This window comes from Oncorhynchus tshawytscha, linkage group LG14 (assembly GCF_018296145.1).
Source record: "Oncorhynchus tshawytscha isolate Ot180627B linkage group LG14, Otsh_v2.0, whole genome shotgun sequence".
NCBI lineage: Eukaryota > Metazoa > Chordata > Actinopteri > Salmoniformes > Salmonidae > Oncorhynchus > Oncorhynchus tshawytscha.
Window position 1 is genome coordinate 37,138,634 of NC_056442.1, and position 19,554 is coordinate 37,158,187.

Genomic DNA, 19,554 nt, shown 5'->3' on the forward strand with positions numbered 1-19,554 from the left:
CATATTTGGACCTTAAGGATTAAGGGTAGACTCCTTATTAATAGTTAATCTTGGGCTAGTTTCAATCTAGAGGCATGGACTCACCATATTAACAGTATAGTGTGATTATGGGCAGGATATTGATAAACCCCTCACATTGTTCACAGGTTGTAGGTTGTTCAAAACAAAATGCACAGGATATCGTTAATCACAAAACTTGTTCAGTATTTAATGAAATTGTATATATTTTATTGAATTAAAGTCAATTCTATTAGACTGCTCCTGCAGAATCCCATCCTAAAATCTATGACTTTTAAGATGTGTATTCAGATTTCCCCTTACAGAAAATCTCTTCCCACACTTGTAGCACTGGTGAGGTTTTTCGCCAGTGTGAGTAAGCATGTGTCTTTTAAGGCCTCTTGCTGTAGTAAAACGTTTTGTGCACAGGGTGCAGGGGTATGGACGCTCTCCTGTGTGAGATCGCATATGAAGTGTTAGATGGCATGATGCTTTGAAGCCCTTTCCACAATGTTTACAGGTGTAGGGACATTCTCCTGTGTGTGATCGTGTATGCAACCTCAGTTCTCCTGAGCTAAGGAATGCCTTACCACAGATGCTACATAAATAGTTTTTCTCTCCTGCATGCATCCGCATGTGTCTTGCTAGATGTTGGACAGATGTTTTCCCACAAATAGTGCAACAGTAGGGATGCTCCCCAGTGTGTGTGCGCACATGCCATTTGAGTGAACCTGCACACATGAATTTTCGGTCACAGTGAGAGCATTTGAATGGTCTTTCCCCTGTGTGAACTCGCTGATGTTTTTTCAGACCACACCTGGAAGAAAATCTTTTCTCGCACTGGTTACAATGGAATGGCAATGTGTGAATTCCTATATGTACTTTCAGGGTTTTGGAGCATTTGAAAACTTTACCACAATGAGTGCATTTGTGAGTCTTGATAATTGATGCATAGGGGATTCTTTTAGTGCTGCTTGAGGGAAAGGGGTGATCAGTCCCAGATTCCTTAGAACATAAAAGCTTCCGGTCCTCTCCTCGATGCCTAATCCTGATGTGCTGGTGGAGTTTTGCAATTTTAATGTGATTGAATGGGCATAGGGAGCAGGCAAGGATGCGGGATGACATTTCATCATTAAATCCTGCAATGACAAGATCAGGAATTTAGATTGTATAATAGATGTTATCAATAATTTGATGACATGAGATCAGTGTTTAAATTCCTGAATACCCTTACCGTTATTGGGCACTGGGATACACAGAGCAGACGTCTCTGCCGTTGAAATGCCCATCTGCTCCTGTTGCTCCAAATCCTGCCTTATATAACTTATTTCATTGCAATCTTCATCTTCCCAGTACTCTTCACTCCGTCTCTCTTCCATTTCCTCCTCCTCTCTGTCCCCATTAGGTTGTCCTTCTCGCTTTTCTCCATCTCTCGTTTTGTCAGAGCTGGGCTGCTCAGAGCCAATGACAACTCTTATTGTTGGAGGGAGGGACAGTGTGGATAGGATGGTATCTGCAGTGTAATAAGAGAAATAACCTACGAAAGATGGCACACGTTACTCTTGCTCTATTTTTCAGCAGCGTTTTCCTTTCTCTTACCATTACAGCTAAGATGATTGTCACTGACACCTGCATTATCAAGTTCAAATGACAGGAGTTTGGTTTGACTGGATGGAGACTTACCCTTTTTCAGGTTTCCATGATGCTGATGGTGCTGCAGAAGTGTCTTCAGCTCTTCAGTGTCAAATATGGCATGTCCACATTCCTCCAAGACAGAGGGGCCTGCACCAAGCCATGCTGCCGTCTGAGGAGCAGGGGAATATAGTGTTAAAATACAGTATGCCAGACAACTGATATTTTATACACAGAGTATATTCCATTCAGTTGTACTCCAGCCATCTTTGCAAGCTTAAAACCTAGTGTAGACTAAAAGGATCAAACTTATACTGTGATGCTTTATTCTGTACCTGTGTGAAGTCTGGTACAGGTAGCAGCTCCTCCAGTCTGGAGAGGAACTCCCACACCAGTTCCCGCAGTGCTGTGTCATACCGAGGGCCGTAATGTACTGGGAACACCACCTGAAAAATAGATAATTTATGACAAAGTCCTGTGCCAATGCTGATACAAGCAATAGTCACCTGCAAGTCACAAAACAGAAAGATCTTTTACCTGAAAGAAGTGCTCCCTCTCAGAAGGGTCTTCCAGCAGGGTTTGGACCAATTCCACAAAATTAGACTCTGTAGCCTTCAACTCATCACCATTACTCTGTCAGTAAGCATAAACAAACGACATCAGACATGAACTCAACATGTGGGCTGAAAACCCCCCGATATTTTTCTAAATATGCTGCCAAAATAAGTTAACTTACCTCTTTGTGTACAGAGAATTCTGTCAAAGAATGGATTTTATCCAGGTGAGGCTGGATGGTCACGAGGTCAGCTGTGCATTCATTACGACATAACTCTAGAACCAGCTGGAAAAGAGGTAGAAGTGAGGTAGCACCAGGGGAAAACATACTACAGTAGTAGCCAAAAGTTTTGAGAATGACACATTCATTTCCACAAAGTTTGCTGATTCAGTGTCTTGATATTTGTCAGATGTTACGATGGAATACTGAAGTATAATTACAAGCATTTCATAAGTGTCAAAGGCTTTTATTGACAATTACATGAAGTTGATGCAGAGTCAATACTTGCAGTGTTGACCCTTCTTTTTCAAGACCTCTGCAATCTGCCCTGGCATGCTGTCAATTAACTTCTGGGTCACATCCTGACTGATGGCAGCCCATTCTTGCATAATCAATGCTTGGAGTTTGTCAGAATTTGTGGGTTTTTGTTTGTCTACCAGCCTCTTGAGGATTGACCACAAGTTCTTAATGGGATTAAGGTCTGGGGAGTTTCCTGGCCATGGACCCAAAATATTGATGTTTTGTTCCCCAGCCACTTAGTTATCACTTTTGCCTTATGGCAAGGTGCTCCATCATGCTGGAAAAGGCATTGTTCGTCACCAAACTGTTCCTGGATGGGTAGGAGAAGTTGCTCTCAGAGGATGTGTTGGTACCATTCTTTATTCATGGCTGTGTTCTTAGGCAAAATTGTGAGTGAGCCCACTCCCAAATTGCCATCATACAAACTGAGGCAGCAGACTTCGAAAATTAATATTTGTGTCATTCTCAAAACTTTTGCCACGACTGTACACTGAACAAAAATATAAACGTAAAGTTTGGTCCCATTTTGCATGAGCTGAAATAAAAGATCCCAGAAATGTTCCATATGCACAAACAGCTTGTTTCTCTCAAATGTTGTGCACCAATTTGTTACATCCCTGTTAGTGAGCATTTCTCCCAAAATAACCCCTCCACCTGACAGGTGTGGCATATCAAGAAGCGGATTAAACAGCATGATCGTTACACAGGGGCACCTTGTGCTGGGGACAATAAAATGCACCATTTTGTCACACAACACAATGCCACAGATGTCTCAAGTTGAGGGAGGGTGCAATTGGCATGCGGACTGTGCTGGTCATTTTAGAGACAGCTACCCGGACAGCTGATAAATGTGTTTGCACAACCAAAGAAATTCTGCACAAACTGTCAGAAACTGTCTCAGGGAAGCTCATCTGCTTCCTCACTAGTCTTCACGTGACTGCAGATCGTCGTCGTATCCGACTTCAGTGGGCAAATGCTCACCTTCAATGGCCACTGGCATGCTGGAGAAGTGTGCCCTTCACAGATGAATCCCAGTTTCTACTATACCGGGCAGATGGCAGACAGTGTGTATGGCGTTCTGTGGGTGAGTTGTTTACTGATGTCAATGTTGTGAACAGAGTGCCCCATGGTGTTATGGTATGGGCAGGCATAAGCTACGGACGACGAACACAATTGTATTTTATCGATGGAAATTTGAATGCACTGAGATACTGTGACAAGATCCTGAGGCCCATTGTCATGCCATTTATCTGCCACCATCACCTCGTGTTTCAGCATAATAATGCCCGGCCCCGTGCTGCAAGGATCTGAACACAATTCCTGGAAGCTGAAAATGTCCCAGTTCTTCCATGGCCTGCATACTACAGACATGTCACCAATTGAGCATGTTTGGGATGCCCTGGATCAACATGTAAGACAGCGTGTTCCAATTCCTGCCAATGGCTGTGCGAAGTTGCTGGATATTGGCGGGAACTGGAACACGCTGTTGATCCAGAGCATCCCAAACATGCTCAATGGGTGACATGTCTGGTGAGTATGCAGGCCATGGAAGAACAGCAACATTTTCAGCTTCCAGGAATTGTGTACAGATCCTTGCGACATGCTGTGCATTATCATGCTGAAACATGAGGTTGCTGGATATTGAAGAGGAGTGGGCCAACGTTCCACAATCAACAGCCTGATCCATTCTGCGAAGGAGATGTGACGTGCTGAATGAGGCAAATGGTGGTCACACCAGATACTGACTGGTTTTCTGATTCACGCCCCTACCTTTTTTTAAAGGTACCTGTGACCAACAAATGCATATCTGTATTCTTAGTCATGTGAAATCCATAGATTAGGGCTTAATTTATTTCAATTGACTGATTTCCTTATATGAAAATCTTAAATTGTTGCATGTTGCGTTTATATTTGTGACTAGTTGCTGCCCATAGTTTTATCGGAATCCTCTGCATTTGCACCACTCTCACCGTTGCTCTCAGACCCAGGAGGAGTTGGGTCCTCTGCCTGGAACTCAGCAGCTCTGGAACCACCTCTGTCACCAAAGTCACAAACTCCTCCAGTTTCCCAAAATGCTTTACAGTATGCTGCTGAGCCACTTGCCACAAGAATGCTGACATCAGGCGTAATGGTGGAGCAAGGAGACGTAGGGGGAGGAGAGAGTTAAACGGGAACCTACAGTGGGAAACACAAACAAGAATATGTATTACATAATAATATCCTAGGACAGTTTAAACCAAAAGTATTGTATAGGTTTGATCTAAAAAGGCCTTTAGCTAGGGTTTGGGATACTAGCCAGCTTCAGTAAACATCTATGAAGCCAGGGACCATTTTAAAAGCACTCACACAAACAACATAGGTAGTAACAAGTTAACATTTTGAGAATGTATAGTATATACAACTTAATTTACCAGAGTCTTCTGCCTCGGGCAAGGACTTAAGCTGAGTCGACTCCAAAAGCATTGAAGTTATTGTTCGCTGACTGAGGACAGCATCCATGATGGCAAACCATCTTGTTCCACGAACATTGGAACTATTTTTGCTAGTGTCATTCTTGATTTTTTTGTATTCCTGTTTCAGCTTTTTTATTTTCTCCCTGCACTGCTTAGATGTCTTCGTAGATCCGAGGGCAGCAAGCTCGGAACTAAGTTTGGTGAAGACTCTCTTGTTTCTCACTGTGGAGAGAAGCTGCTCCTGAACACTCCCATCTGCCCAGAGTGTTAACAACGCATGGACCTCCTCAGGTGACCAGCTGGCTCGAGATTCATCTGTGAATGCACCAGATCTGTTAAAAGCACTTAAAACTGGCAAACAATGTTACCTAGCAAGTTTAAACAGTTTTCCAAAAATGTGTACTATACTGAGCAAAAATAAAAACATTCAACAATTTCAGTGAGTTACACGTCATATGAGGAAATCAGTCAATTTAAATAAATTCATTAGGCCCTAATCTATGTACAGTTGAAGTCGGACGTTTACATACACTTAGGTTGGAGTCATTAAAACTCATTTTTCAACCACTCCAAAAATGTCTTAAACTATAGTTTTGGCAAGTCAGTAAGGACATCTACTTTGTGCATGACAAGTATTTTTCCAACAATTGTTTAGACAGATTATTTCACTTATAATTCACTATAATCACAATTCCAGTGGGTCAGAAGTTTACATACAGTGCCTTGCGAAAGTATTCGCCCCCCTTGAACTTTGCGACGTTTTGCCACATTTCAGGCTTCAAACATAAAGATATAAAACTGTATTTTTTTGTGAAGAATCAACAACAAGTGGGACACCATTTATTGGATATTTCAAACTTTTTAACAAATCAAAAACTGAAAAAATTGGGCGTGCAAAATTATTCAGCCCCTTTACTTTCAGTGCAGCAAACTCTCTCCAGAAGTTCAGTGAGGATCTCTGAATGATCCAATGTTGACCTAAATGACTAATGATGATAAATACAATCCACCTGTGTGTAATCAAGTCTCCGTATAAATGCACCTGCACTGTGATAGTCTCAGAGGTCCGTTAAAAGCGCAGAGAGCATCATGAAGAACAAGGAACACACCAGGCAGGTCCGAGATACTGTTGTGAAGAAGTTTAAAGCCGGATTTGGATACAAAAAGATTTCCCAAGCTTTAAACATCCCAAGGAGCACTGTGCAAGCGATAATATTGAAATGGAAGGAGTATCAGACCACTGCAAATCTACCAAGACCTGGCCGTCCCTCTAAACCTTCAGCTCATACAAGGAGAAGACTGATCAGTGATGCAGCCAAGAGGCCCATGATCACTCTGGATGAACTGCAGAGATCTACAGCTGAGGTGGGAGACTCTGTCCATAGGACAACAATCAGTCGTATATTGCACAAATCTGGCCTTTATGGAAGAGTGGCAAGAAGAAAGCCATTTCTTAAAGATATCCATAAAAAGTGTTGTTTAAAGTTTGCCACAGTCCACCTGGGAGACACACCAAACATGTGGAAGAAGGTGCTCTGGTCAGATGAAACCAAAATTGAACTTTTTGGCAACAATGCAAAACGTTATGTTTGGCGTAAAAGCAACACAGCTCATCACCCTGAACTCACCATCCCCACTGTCAAACATGGTGGTGGCAGCATCATGGTTTGGGCCTGCTTTTCTTCAGCAGGGACAGGGAAGATGGTTAAAATTGATGGGAAGATGGATGGAGCCAAATACAGGACCATTCTGGAAGAAAACCTGATGGAGTCTGCAAAAGACATGAGACTGGGACGGAGATTTGTCTTCCAACAAGACAATGATCCAAAACATAAAGCAAAATCTACAATGGAATGGTTCAAAAATAAATATATCCAGGTGTTAGAATGGCCAAGTCAAAGTCCAGACCTGAATCCAATCGAGAATCTGTGGAAAGAACTGAAAACTGCTGTTCACAAATGCTCTCCATTCAACCTCACTGAGCTCGAGCTGTTTTGCAAGGAGGAATGGGAAAAAATCTCTCGATGTGCAAAACTGATAGACATACCCCAAGCGACTTACAACTGTAATCGCAGCAAAAGGTGGCGCTACAAAGTATTAACTTAAGGGGGCTGAATAATTTTGCACGCCCAATTTTTCAGTTTTTGATTTGTTAAAAAAGTTTGAAATATCCAATAAATGTCGTTCCACTTCATGATTGTGTCCCACTTGTTGTTGATTCTTCACAAAAAAATACAGTTTTATATCTTTATGTTTGAAGCCTGAAATGTGGCAAAACGTCGCAAAGTTCAAGGGGGCCGAATACTTTCGCAAGGCACTGTACACTAAGTTGACTGTGCCTTTAAACAGCTTGGAAAATTCCAGAAAATTATGTCATGGCTTTGGGCTAATTGACAGAATTTGAGTCAATTGGAGGTGTACCTGTGGATGTATTTCAAGGCCTACCTTCAAACTCAGTGCCTCTTTGCTTGACATCATGGGAAAATCAAAAGAAATCAGACAAGACCCCAGAAAATAAGTTGTAGATCTCCACAAGTCTAGTTCATCCTAAGGAGCAATTTACAAAACGCCTGAAGGTACCACATTCATCTGTACAAAAAAATTGTACATGAGTAGAAATAGCATGGAACCACGCAGCGGTCATACCGCTCAGGAAGGAAAGGCATTCTGTCTCCTAAAGATGAACCTACTTTGGTGAGAAAAGTGCAAATCAATCCCAGAACAACAGCAAAGGACCTTGTGGAGATGCTGCAGGATACAGGTACAAAAGTATCTATATCCACAGTAAAAATGAGTCCTATGTCGACATAACCTGAAAGGCAGCTCGGCAAAGAAGAAGCCACTGCTCCAAAACCGCCATAAAAAAAAAAGTCAGACTACGGTTTGCAACTGCACATGGGGACAAATATCGTACTTTTTGGAGAAATGTCCTCTGGTCTGACGAAAAACAAAAATAGAACTGTTTGGCCATAATGACAATCTTTATGTTTGGAGAAAAAGGGGGTGGCTTGCAAGCCAAAGAATACCATCCCAACTGTGAAGCACGGGAGTGCTTTGCTGCAGGAGGGACTGGTGCACTTCAAAATAGATGGCATCATGAGACAGGAAAATTGTGGATATATTGAAGCAATATCTCAAGATGTCAGGAAGTTAAAGCTTGGTCGCAAATGGGTCTTCCAAATAGACACCAAGCATACTTCCAAAGTTGTGGAAAAATGGCTTAAGGACAACAAAGTCAAAGTATTGGAGTGGCCATCAAAGCCCTGACCTCAATCCCATAGAAGATTTGCGGGCAGACCTGAAAAAGCGTGTGTGAGCAAGGAGTCCTACAAATCTGACTCAGTTACACCAGCTGTGTCAGGAGAAATGGGCCAACATTCACCCAACTTATTGTGGGAAGCTTGTGGAAGGCTATCTGAAATGTAATTGGGTTTGTTGTCCGCCAGCATGGGACACTCTGTTCACAACATTGACATCAGCAAACCGCTCACCCACACGGCGCCATACACATGGGCTGCGGTTGTGAGGCCGGTTGGATGTACTGCCAAATTCTCTAAAGCTACGTTGGAGACGGCTTATGGTAGAAAAATTAACATTAAATCCACCCATATAGACAATGAGGTGAAGGCGGCGCAACACCGCCTCTTCAATCTCAGGAGGCTGAAGAAGTTCCCTCAAACTTTTATAGATGCACAATTGAGCCTGTCTGGCTGTATCACCGCATGGCGTTGTATGGCATGGCAACTGCACCGCCTGCAACCGCAGAGCTCTCCAGAGGGTGGTACGGTCTGCCCACCGCATCACCGGGGGCAAACTACCTGCCCTCCAGAACACCTATAGCACCCGATGTCACAGGAAGGCCAAAAAGATTGTCATGGACATCAACCACCCGAGCCACGGCCTGTTCACCCCACTATCACCCAGAAAGCCAGGTAAGTACAGGTGCATCAAAGCTGGGACTGAGACAGAAGCTGTTTTTCAATCTCAAGGCCATCACTGTTAAATAGCCATCACTAGCCAGCTACCACCGGGTTACTCAACACTGCACTTTAGAGGCTGCTGCCCTATATACATAAAATCACTGGTCACTTTAGTAATGTTTACATACTGTATTCTATTGCACTGTATTTTAGTCAATGCCACTCTGACATTGCGCAATCTAATATTTACAGTACCAGTCAAAAGTTTAAGCATACATACATACTCATTCCAGGATTTCATTATTTTTACATTGTAGAATAATAGTGAAGACATCAAAACTATGAAATAACACATATGGAATCATGTAGTAACCAAAGAAGTGTTAAACAAATCCAAATATATATTTTTTTAGATTCTTCAAAGTAGCCACCCTTTGACAGCTTTGCACACACTTGGCATTCTTTCAACCAGCTTCATGAGCTAGTCACCTGGAATGCATTTTAATTAACAGGTGTGCCTTAAGTTAATTTGTGGAATTTATTTACTTAATCAGTTTGAGCCAATCAGTGGTGTTGTGACAAGATAGGGGTGGTATACAGAAGACAGCCCTATTTGGTAAAATACCAAGTCCATATTATGGCAAGAGCAGCTCAAATAAGCAAAGAGAAATGACAGTCCATTGCTTTAAGTCTGTCGATCTGGAGAATTATAACAACTTTGAAAGTTTCTTCAAGTGCAGTCGCAAAAACCATCAAGCGCTATGATGAAACTGGCTCTCATGAGGACCGCCACAGAAATGGAATACCCAGAGTTACCTCTGCTGCAGAGGACACGTTCATTCAATTTACCCGCCTCAGAAATTGCAGCCCAAATAAGTTCAAATAACAGACATCTTAACATCAACTGTTCAGAGGAGACTGCATGAATTAGGCCTTCATGGTCAAATTGCTGCAAAGAAACCCCTACTGAAGGACACCAATAAGAAGAAAACACTTGCTTGGGCCAAGAAACACGAGCAATGGGCAATGGAAATCTGTCCTTTGGTCTGATGAGTTCAAATTTGAGATTTTTAGTTCCAACCGCCGTGTCTTTGTGAGACGCAGAGTAGGTGAACGGATGATCTCCGCATGTGTGGTTCCCACTGTGATGCATAGAGGAGGTGTGATGGTGCTTTGCTTGTGACACTGAATTATTTATAGTTCAAAGCACACTTATCCAGCATGGCTACCACAGCATTCTGCAGCGATATGCCATCCCATCTGATTTGGGCTTAGTGGGACTATCATTTGTTTTTTAACAGGACAATGACCCATCTGCTGCTTCAGATGACTTGGCCTCCACAATCACTCGACCTCAACCCAATTGAGATGGTTTGGGATGAGTTGGACCACAGAGTTAAGGAAAAGTAGCCAACAAGTGTTCAGCATATGTGGGAACTCCTTCAAGACTGTTGGAAAAGCATTCCATGTGAAGCTGGTTTAGAGAATTCCAAGAGTGCACAAAGCTGTCATCAAGGCAAAGGGTGGGAACTTAGAATCTCATACATTTTGATTTGTTTAACACTTGGTTTCTACATGATTCCATAACTGTTATTTCATAGTTTGTCTTCACTATTAGTCTACAATGTAGAAAATAGTAAAAATATAGAAATACCATTGAATGAGTAGGTGTGTCCAAACTTTTGACTGGTACTGTATGTTTCTTAATTCCATCCTTTTACTTGTGTGTATTGTTGAGAATTGTTAGATACTACTGCACTGTTGGAGCTAGCAACACAAGCATTTCGCTACACCTGCAATAACATTTGCTTAATATGTGTGTGTGACAAATAACATTTTATTTGAAAACTGCACATTTTAGAGTGGCCATTGTCCCCAGCACAAAACTGTGCATTGGATTGTCCCCAGCACAAGGTGCACCTGTGTAACGACCATTCTGTTTAATCAGCTTATTGATATGCCACACCTGTTAGGTGTGTGGAAAATCTTGGCAAACAAGTTTGTTGATCAAATTTGAGAAAAATAAGCTTTTTGTGCATTTGGAAAAAATTACTAGGATCTATTATTTCAGCTCATGAAACATGGGACCAGCACTTTACATGTTTTGTTTATGTTTTTGTTGTTTGTTTCTCATTGACTATTTTACTGTCTGGTCCCTCAGATCGTTAGCAGACATTGAGTCTGTAAAAAAGGTTCAGAAAGACATGACTAGATGACTTACCATAATATTCTGTTTCTAGAGGGGAATCAGTCGACTCCAACAGCACAGTAGGTGAATTTATCTTAGTAGCTGAGGTTCCAAGTCGGTGACCAATGAAACTATGGACCTCGCCAGGTGTCCAACTGGATGGAGATTTGTCTGGGGAAGCAACAGATCAGTTGACAAACAATATTAACTTCCAAGCTTCCAGTCGCAGGCCAATTTAGTGTTTTGAAAATGTCACTAGTGTTGATGCTGTACTAGGCAGCTTAACTTACCAGAATCTTTCACTTCTTGTGGGGAATTAGGTTGAGTTGTCGCCAAAATATTTCCATCTGAATCTATTACCAAAGTACTTGGTTGGTGACGGAGGACACTATCCATGATGGCAAACCATCTTTCTCTACGGCGGTTGTAGCTCCTCTTCTTATTGTTGTCCTTGATTTTATGATACTCTTGTTTCAGCTTTTTTATTTTCTCTCTGCACCTCTTTGACGACCTGTTAAATCCCAGGGCAGCGAGCTCTGAACTAAGTTTGGTAAAGACGCTCTCGTTTCTCACTGATGAGAGAAGCTGCTCCTGAACACTCCTGTCTGCCCAGAGTCTTACCAATGCATGGACCTCCTCAGGCGTCCAGCGGAATGGAGATTCATCTGTGAATGCACCAGATCAGTTGAAGGACACAAGAAAAGGCAGATAAAATGTTATCCAGTAAGGTCATAGGCCATTTAGGCCTACTAAAAATGTAATGGATCAGCCGTTGTTTCTGTAAATGTAATGTTTCTGAACTTACCATAATCTTTCGCTTTTTTGGGGGAATCAGCAGACTCCAACAGCCTAGAAGCTGAATTTATCCTGCCAGACCCTGAAGTCCCTGAACGGTGACTAAAGAGACTGTGGACCTCATCAGGCATCCAACTGGATGGTGACTTGTCTGTGGAAGCACCAGATAATGAGTACTCACACAAACAGGGACATAATAACTAGCAAAGATTGTGTAACACGGTATGTGAGAGCTTTGTACTGTACTGCCTCTGCCCAGAGGTCTGGGCTTAGCATGTGGCACAAGCTGTTTCATTCCCACCGCTGCTGTCAATGTAGCGGGAAAGAAGATAGCTGCATCATGGCTTTTACTGTGCAGATGCAAGCACCTAACGGACTGCACCGCAAAAGCCTGGGCATCTGGGCAGAGCTGTATATTGCTAACATATGCAGTGTTAACCTACATTTGTAAGTAGACTTAGCTATGGAATGACCATTCACCATTTCCTAATGTTACTTAGTTTATAACACTGGGAAACCAGTGGAGGCTGGTGGGAGGAGTAATGGCTGGAATGGTATCAAACATATGGAAATCACATAGACTCCAATCAGCCCATTCTCCTATAGCTCCTCCCACCAGCCTCCACTGTGGGAAACGCATGGAAAGTCACATTGGTGTTGGCATGATGAAAAATAGGCCATGTTCCAATACTTTTTTTGCCTGGCCTCCAGGGGTGGAAATACAGGCCAAGTGTAAACCAATGGTATATATATATATATTATATACACACACTAGACCAGTTATAGTGGGCGCTGTGTTGAAGCCACCATGCCTCCATCTTGGCACTCCTCCACATTGTAAAAAAATATTTTGGAAGCTATAAAAAATGCATTTATGGTCTACATTCGTTTTTGCCACATGGATTTAGTTACAGACACCTTAATGCATCCTTTTAAATTAGATTGTGCGCTAAGCATGCAAATAATAATCAAATGGCAACCCAGACTATTTGCATTGCCCCCCCACCCTCTTCTACTCGTATTATCTATGCATAGTCACTTTAATAACTCTACCTACATGTACATATTACCTCAATTACCTTGACACCGGTGACCCCGCACATTGACTCTGTACCAGTACCCCCTGTATATAGCCCAGCTATTGTTATTTATTGCTTGCTCTTTAATTATTTGTTATTCTTCTCTTCTTTTTTGTATTTTCTTAACTGCATTGTTAGTTGTACGTACACCTGTTGTCAACGCATTGTGACAAAGACAATTTGATTCAATAAATAAAACATTTTCCTTAAAGTATATATTACAAATGTTACTGTCCACGAGAACAACAAAAAAATACTTAAATACATGTAATTCTGTCCTTCAAAAACATTTCATTGAAATACTGTATAATTCCATTAAATCCTATAGAGGACTGCTGCTACTGGGGAGTGCCAATATGGCCGACCGGTGGCTTCAAAGCTTCTCAATGGCAAACACATTGTATTAGCGATCCAGAGTTTATTTTCAGCCTGGTGTAAAACCCTACTTTGGAACAGGGACATTAGTCTAAATTACCGGGATCTTCCTCCTCTGGTGGGGCATCTGGCGTGGACTCCAAAATATTTTGAGAATTCATTACCAAGCCAGACTCCAATAAGGTACCACTTGGTTGGTGACCGAGGACACTATCCATGATGGCAAACCATCTTCTTCTAAGACAGGTGGCGGCATTCTTGTTTTCGTCGTCCTTGATTTTTTTGTATTCCTGTTTCAGTTTCTTTATTTTCCACCTGCACTGTGTCGATGTTTTGATGAAGCCTAGGGCATCAAGCTCTGAACTAAGTTTGATAAAGACTCTCTCGTTTCTCACTGCTGTGAGAAGCTGCTCTTGAACACTCCCGTCTGCCCAGCGTGTTAACAATGAAACTACCTCCTCAGGTGCCCATTGACATGCACAGGACAGGGATTTTTTGTTTTCCATGGTTATGTATTTGCTATTTCTAATAGTTTATAGAATACCCTTTTCACAATAGTCTGCCTAGCACGGTTCGGTTCGGATATTGCAAAGATGTGTATAACTAAACCAAGATAGACCACAGCCTGTCGTTTCAAATGGTAACAAATGAGCAATAGTGGGCAGAACAAGCAATGAGGTAGGCAGAGCCAAGCAGAAGCAAACGTGATCCTATTGGCACGCTCATTTGCATTTCTCCGTTGAGGAACGCCTACTCTGAAGTGCGCGTGAGCAATAACTCAATTCGCCTTTGCACGCCTTCTAAACAACGCACATTTTTTAAACTTTGGCCAAGGGTCAAGTTTACCAAACTTAGTCCACTCCGTTCGTAACATATTGTAGTTTTGGGAACAGAAAACTGTATTGCGATCAAATGTTTAATTTATGAGTAAATTAGCAGAATGTCGGCCAAAATCGATCTCGTTCCAACTGCTCCCACTGCCGGCCACTGGGCTTCCTCTCACTACCATATTTGGTAGTGAGTGGAAACTTCAACCGGATTCTCCACATTCATACATCCGGTGAAATAGCGGACTCATTGTTTCATCTGTGATAAAGATGGGCCGAGATAGCCCACCTATTGGTCAGAAACAAGAATCAGAAATCACTTCCGTTGTTTTTCCCAAATCCTTCAAAATAAGAGTTTTCCCAAAGATGTAAAGGATTAGTTATCAATCTCTTTGGTATTCCCAATGGATCTTGGTTACAGCAAAAAAGTTAAAGGTCCAATGCAGCCGTTTTTATCTCAATATCAAAACATTTTGATATTGAGCTACTGAGTGGCGCAGCGGTCTAAAGCACTGCATCTCAGTGCTAGAGTTGTCACTACAGACCCTGGTTTGATTCCAGGCTGTGTCACAACCGCCGTGATTGGGAGTCCCATAGGGTGGCGAACAATTGGCCCATCGTCGTCCGGGGTAGGCCGTCATTGTAAATAAGATTTTTTTCTTAACTGACTTGCCTAGCTAAATAACACATTTCTGGGTAACAATTAAGTACCTCACTGTGATAGTTTAATTAAAATGGTCAAAAATAAACAAAAATACCTTCTTAGCAAAAAACTATTTCTCAAGCAAGAATTTTGCTCTGAGTGGGTAGGAGAAAACAAGCTTTGGTTTGGAACCCTTTTTATTGGTCTATTAACAAATTTAGCACCTCATGGTGTCACCAGGCAGGCCAAAACTCCATCCCACCAAAACAGGCTGAAAGTTCATGCAGCCTTTTCAAACAGGTCTTAAACATTTCTGACAAGTTATAAATAGCTCTCAAAGGTGTGCCATAACTGACATAACAAGAGGAAAACTGATGATGGATTACCCAATTTCAAAATTGCAGCTTGTGCATTTTACTAGTACAACTTTCAAGAGTACGTTGAAAGGGGGGGGCCCCACTGATATAGGATGTGTGCTGGCAAACCTATTTTTTGTTCATGAATAATTACAAAAAAATACTCTGATCATAATCGTATCCAGAAAATTGCCAATATCCGTTATGATTCTCATTTTGTCCATATACTCGGCACAGCCCAAATTCACAGTTTCAACTACTTCAAGAAGTAATGTTGCAGTCTAGCTCAGTGCTGCCACCTCTCGTTGAGTAACTCGAGTTGAAGGCAGACCGGGGTACTGCAGGCTGCAATTAGCAGCTAAATTATAACTTCTTCTGTGTGCAATTTTCAAATAATTGTTTCAAAGACATACATCTGGTGTAATAGAAGCAATTTTTGGTACCATGATTGTCTTTGATTTTGTTCTATTTTTATTCACAGATAGACCACGAAGATTGCCATTTTCCTATTCGCCATTTTCCTATTCGCGGTCGGCCTTGAACTTCAATGAAAGGGGGAGTCCTTCTCACCTGTTTAAAGCAGTGTGTGGAAGGGGTGGGGCTTTGTCTGAGAGTTTCCTTTTGCAGGGGTGGAGACTACTTCCTATTTGGCACAACACAACTCTCAATTGTTAACACGTTTGGACCCAGAAGTAAATAAGGAAGCTGACCAAATTTCACAATAATTTACTTCTGGGAAACCTGAGATCACCAAAAGGTGCAAGTTGCTCCAAAACAATCCTCACCCAAGCACATACAGGCACATTAAACAACAAAGGGAACTTTTAACCATGAATACACATAAATAGACCAAATTGTAAATGTTAAACATGATTACGACAACGTTGCTGGCAATGCACCTTAACAGCACACTGGTCAGAAATAGCCAGCGGTTGTTTGTTTGTTTGTGTGAGTGCTTTTATCTTATCTGGTGCTTTTCCAGACAAATCATCATCCAGTTGGACACCTGATGAACTTCCACAAACTTCAGGGTCTGGGGTGAGAACTTGCTTTTGTAGTCTACTCAATCTGATTCCCCGCAAGAAATGTAGAATTCTGGTAGGTTCTCTCATACGGTCTCTCGTACACATTTTTTTTTACACAGTAACTTGGCCTGTTACCACAAGCTTAGTAGTTAATATTGATTATGTGAGTACTGTCAACTGAGCTGTTGCTTCCACAGAGCAATCTTCATCCAGTTGGACAACTGATGAGGTCACCAACCAGGATCTTCAGGGTATGAGATGATAAATTCAGCTACTGTGCTGCTGGAGCCGACTTAATAACCGGATTCCCCTTTAAAACAGGAACCTTATGGTAAGTAATTTAGTACAGTCTTTCTCAACCTTTTTTGTACCAGGGATTAGCAAAATGTGTTCCTCTTCCTTGGTAGACTGCTTGGATAGAAACTAGCTTACTACTACTAGCTAACTAAGTTAATGTCTGCTAACCATCTGAGGGACTGGCCAGTAATAGCCAGAATTTGAAAAACACTTATCTAGTACACATTTTTCATAAACTGTACAATAAACTTGCTAGCTTATATTGTTTACCAGTTTCTGACTGCTTTCAACTGATGTGGTTCTTTCACATTAAAATCGGGATACAGCTGAACGTCTCAGGAGATCCATGCATTAAAACTCTGAGCAGATGAGTGTTCAAGAGCAGCTTCTCGCCTATAAAAACAATCATGTCTATGCCAAATTTAGTTCAGAGTTTGCTGCACTTGGATTTAACGGAACGTTGAAGCAAATGCAGAGAAAAGTAAAAAAAAATCTGAAACAGGAATAAAGAAACCTCAAGGGTGACAACAAGATGAGTGGTTCCATCTATCTTGAAGAAAGCGGTTTTGTAGTCATCGATAGAGTCCTCACTCACCTATCAAAAACTCAGGCTTATTCCTTTCCAGGAGCAGAAGACTGGTAAGTTAACTTTTACTGTGTACATTTTTGTAGTTTGTGTGAGGGCTTTCACAATGGTGACTGGCTAGTTAAGTAGCTAGTTGCTGATGCTGGCTAGTTTCCTAATGTTTTTCTGGATCCATTTTTTTTTATAACTCGCCTACAGTATTTCCAATATGTCATTGGCTTTTACGCTATGATAATTTCTTGTTTGTGTTTCCCACTGTAGTTCCCAGTTTAAAGCTGTCCTTACTGTGTCTCCTTGCTCCACCATTACGCCTGATGTCAGCATTCAGGTGGCAAGTGGCTCGGCAGCATATTGTAAAGCATTATGGGAAACTGGAGGAGTTTGTGACTTTGGTGACAGAGGTGGTTCCAGAGCTGCTGAGTTCCAGGCAGAGGACCCAACTCCTCCTGGGTCTGAGAGCAAGGGTTTGTGAGGTGGAAATGCAGGATTCTGATAAAGTATGGGCAGCTACAACTAACAATAAGTATGTTTTCCCCTGGAGGCTGCCTCTAACATGTCTACCTCTTTTTTCAGCTGGTTCTGGAGTTGTGAGTCAGGGAGAGCACCGGCTTCACCTGGACAAAATCCATTTGTTAACAGAATACGCTATACACAAGAAGGTAAGTTAATTTATGCTTTAAGTTGAAGAAAATATAAACTTTTTCAGCCTTATGTTGAGGTTGACTTCATGTCTGAAGTAATTTGTTTTGTTTGTTTATGCTTACTGACAGAGTAATGATGAGTTGGAGGCTACAGTCTAACTTTGTGGAGTTGGTCCAAACTCTGCTGGGAGACCCTTCTGAGAGGGAGCACTTCTTCAGGTGCGTATTTAATGCATCCGTAAGTGCATTTGTTTTTGGCACAGTAGTCACGTCAAAGCCAAGTGTTGCTATTATTGACATTGTTAATTGTCACATTAACAGGAGATGATTGCAGACTTTTCCACATGAAAAATGATCCCCGAAAGCCATGCTGAAGAAAATATTTGCCACCGGACTTATTGTGTGTTAAATTGTCTATTTTTCAGGAGGTATTCCCAGTACATTACGGCCCTCGGCATGACACAGTACTGCAGGTACTAGTGTGGGAGTTCCTCTCCAGATTGGAGGAGCTGCTACCTGTACCAGACTTCAGACAGGTACAGATTGAAACATCAGTGCCCATCAAGTATTGAGGCGCCTCCCAAGTGGCACAGTGCCTGCTGTCCAGGCTCTGTCGCAGCCGGGCCACGACCGGGAGACCCATGGGGCGGCGCACAATTGGCCCAGTGTCATCCGGGTTAGGGGAGGGTTTGGCCAGCAGGGATGTTCTTGTCTCATCACGCTCTAGCAACTCCAATGCACACTGACACGATCGCCAGGTGCACAGTGTTTCCTCCGACACATTGGTGTGCCTGGCGTCCTTTGCCTCTCCCAAGTCCGTACGGGAGTTGGGACTGACTACCAATTGGATACCACGAAATTGGGGAGAAAAAAGAGATGGGGAAAAAAATATGTTAAAAAGTATTGAGTGCTGATCACTGTTTAAAAAAAAATGTTGTACTGAGGACTATGGTGAGCTGAAGGAAAACATCTACCCAATGCGCAAGGCTCTGGCATGCAGAGAAGGAACAATACAAATGATACAGTGTTGAATTCAATGTAAAATCTAAAGCATTGAAAAACACTGAAATGTAATCGATTACAAATTTATGCAGCACCACCACCAGCATCATGGAAACCCGAAAAAGACTAAGTCTCCATCCAGAATTATGTATTTGTCACTGAGTATGTTAAATTCTTTGTCTGGTATGTAGTGGAAAACAATGTATGGCAAGAGTGTAACTTACTGGATCAGTATGTTCTGTCTTTCCTAGGTTATTTGTCTTACTACACTGCAGATACCATCCTGTCCCTCCCTCCAACAATAAGAGTTGTCATTAGCTTGGAGCAGGCCAGCTCTGACAAAATGAGATCATGCTCAGATGGAGATAAATGCTTCAAGAATGGGACAGATAGAGCAGGAGATGGAGAAGAGAGAGAAGGACAATCCAATGGGGTCAGAGAGGAGGAAAAAGATAGGCAGACTGAAGAGGACTTCTGGTCCGTGTATCCCAGTACCCAGCAACAGCAAGGAAATTCAAGTAATTACTAAAATATTTGACTTCATTTTACAGCATTATTATCACTGTTATTTATCTGGTATTTAAAATGAAATTACTTAACAATTGGTACCATATCGTAATTAGCAACTTGGAAATGAACAGAATCTGTAAATTCTTGATAACA

The 19,554-nt window shown here is 42.0% G+C and overlaps 1 protein-coding gene and 1 long non-coding RNA gene across 3 annotated transcripts; one reads left to right on the forward strand and one right to left on the reverse strand.

Moving 5' to 3' along the window:
* Positions 1-206: 206 nt before the first annotated feature.
* LOC112267153 (zinc finger protein 2) lies at positions 207-14,151 on the reverse strand. 2 transcript variants are annotated; one of them, XM_024445285.2, is made up of 12 exons: positions 13,615-14,151; positions 12,071-12,211; positions 11,556-11,930; positions 11,299-11,436; positions 5,116-5,472; positions 4,675-4,879; positions 2,366-2,470; positions 2,167-2,262; positions 1,965-2,075; positions 1,681-1,801; positions 1,232-1,534; positions 207-1,136 (listed from the first exon to the last, which is right to left on the reverse strand). In XM_024445285.2, the coding sequence occupies exons 6-12, from the start codon at positions 4,822-4,824 to the stop codon at positions 277-279; spliced, it is 1,746 nt and encodes a 581-aa protein (XP_024301053.2). In that variant the 5' UTR covers positions 4,825-4,879; positions 5,116-5,472; positions 11,299-11,436; positions 11,556-11,930; positions 12,071-12,211; positions 13,615-14,151; the 3' UTR covers positions 207-276. Both variants share the same exon structure in this region, with proteins under 2 accessions (XP_024301053.2, XP_042153387.1).
* A 3,325-nt stretch (positions 14,152-17,476) lies between these two features.
* Positions 17,477-19,554, forward strand: LOC112267599. Its single transcript, XR_002956120.2, has 5 exons — positions 17,477-17,712; positions 17,822-17,907; positions 18,019-18,108; positions 18,315-18,425; positions 19,143-19,554. It is a non-coding gene; the product is annotated as an uncharacterized LOC112267599 (long non-coding RNA).

Bases quoted from the DNA above. Each gene is read 5' to 3' on its own strand.
- LOC112267153 (XM_024445285.2), bottom strand. From the start codon at position 4,824: ATGTCAGCATTCTTGTGGCAAGTGGCTCAGCAGCATACTGTAAAGCAT. The intron at 2,076-2,166 runs GTAAAAGATCTT...TCTATTTTTCAG, and splicing joins AGAGGGAGCACTTCTTTCAG to GTGGTGTTCCCAGTACATTA. The intron at 1,137-1,231 runs GTAAGGGTATTC...TTGTCATTGCAG, and splicing joins TATCCCAGTGCCCAATAACG to GATTTAATGATGAAATGTCA.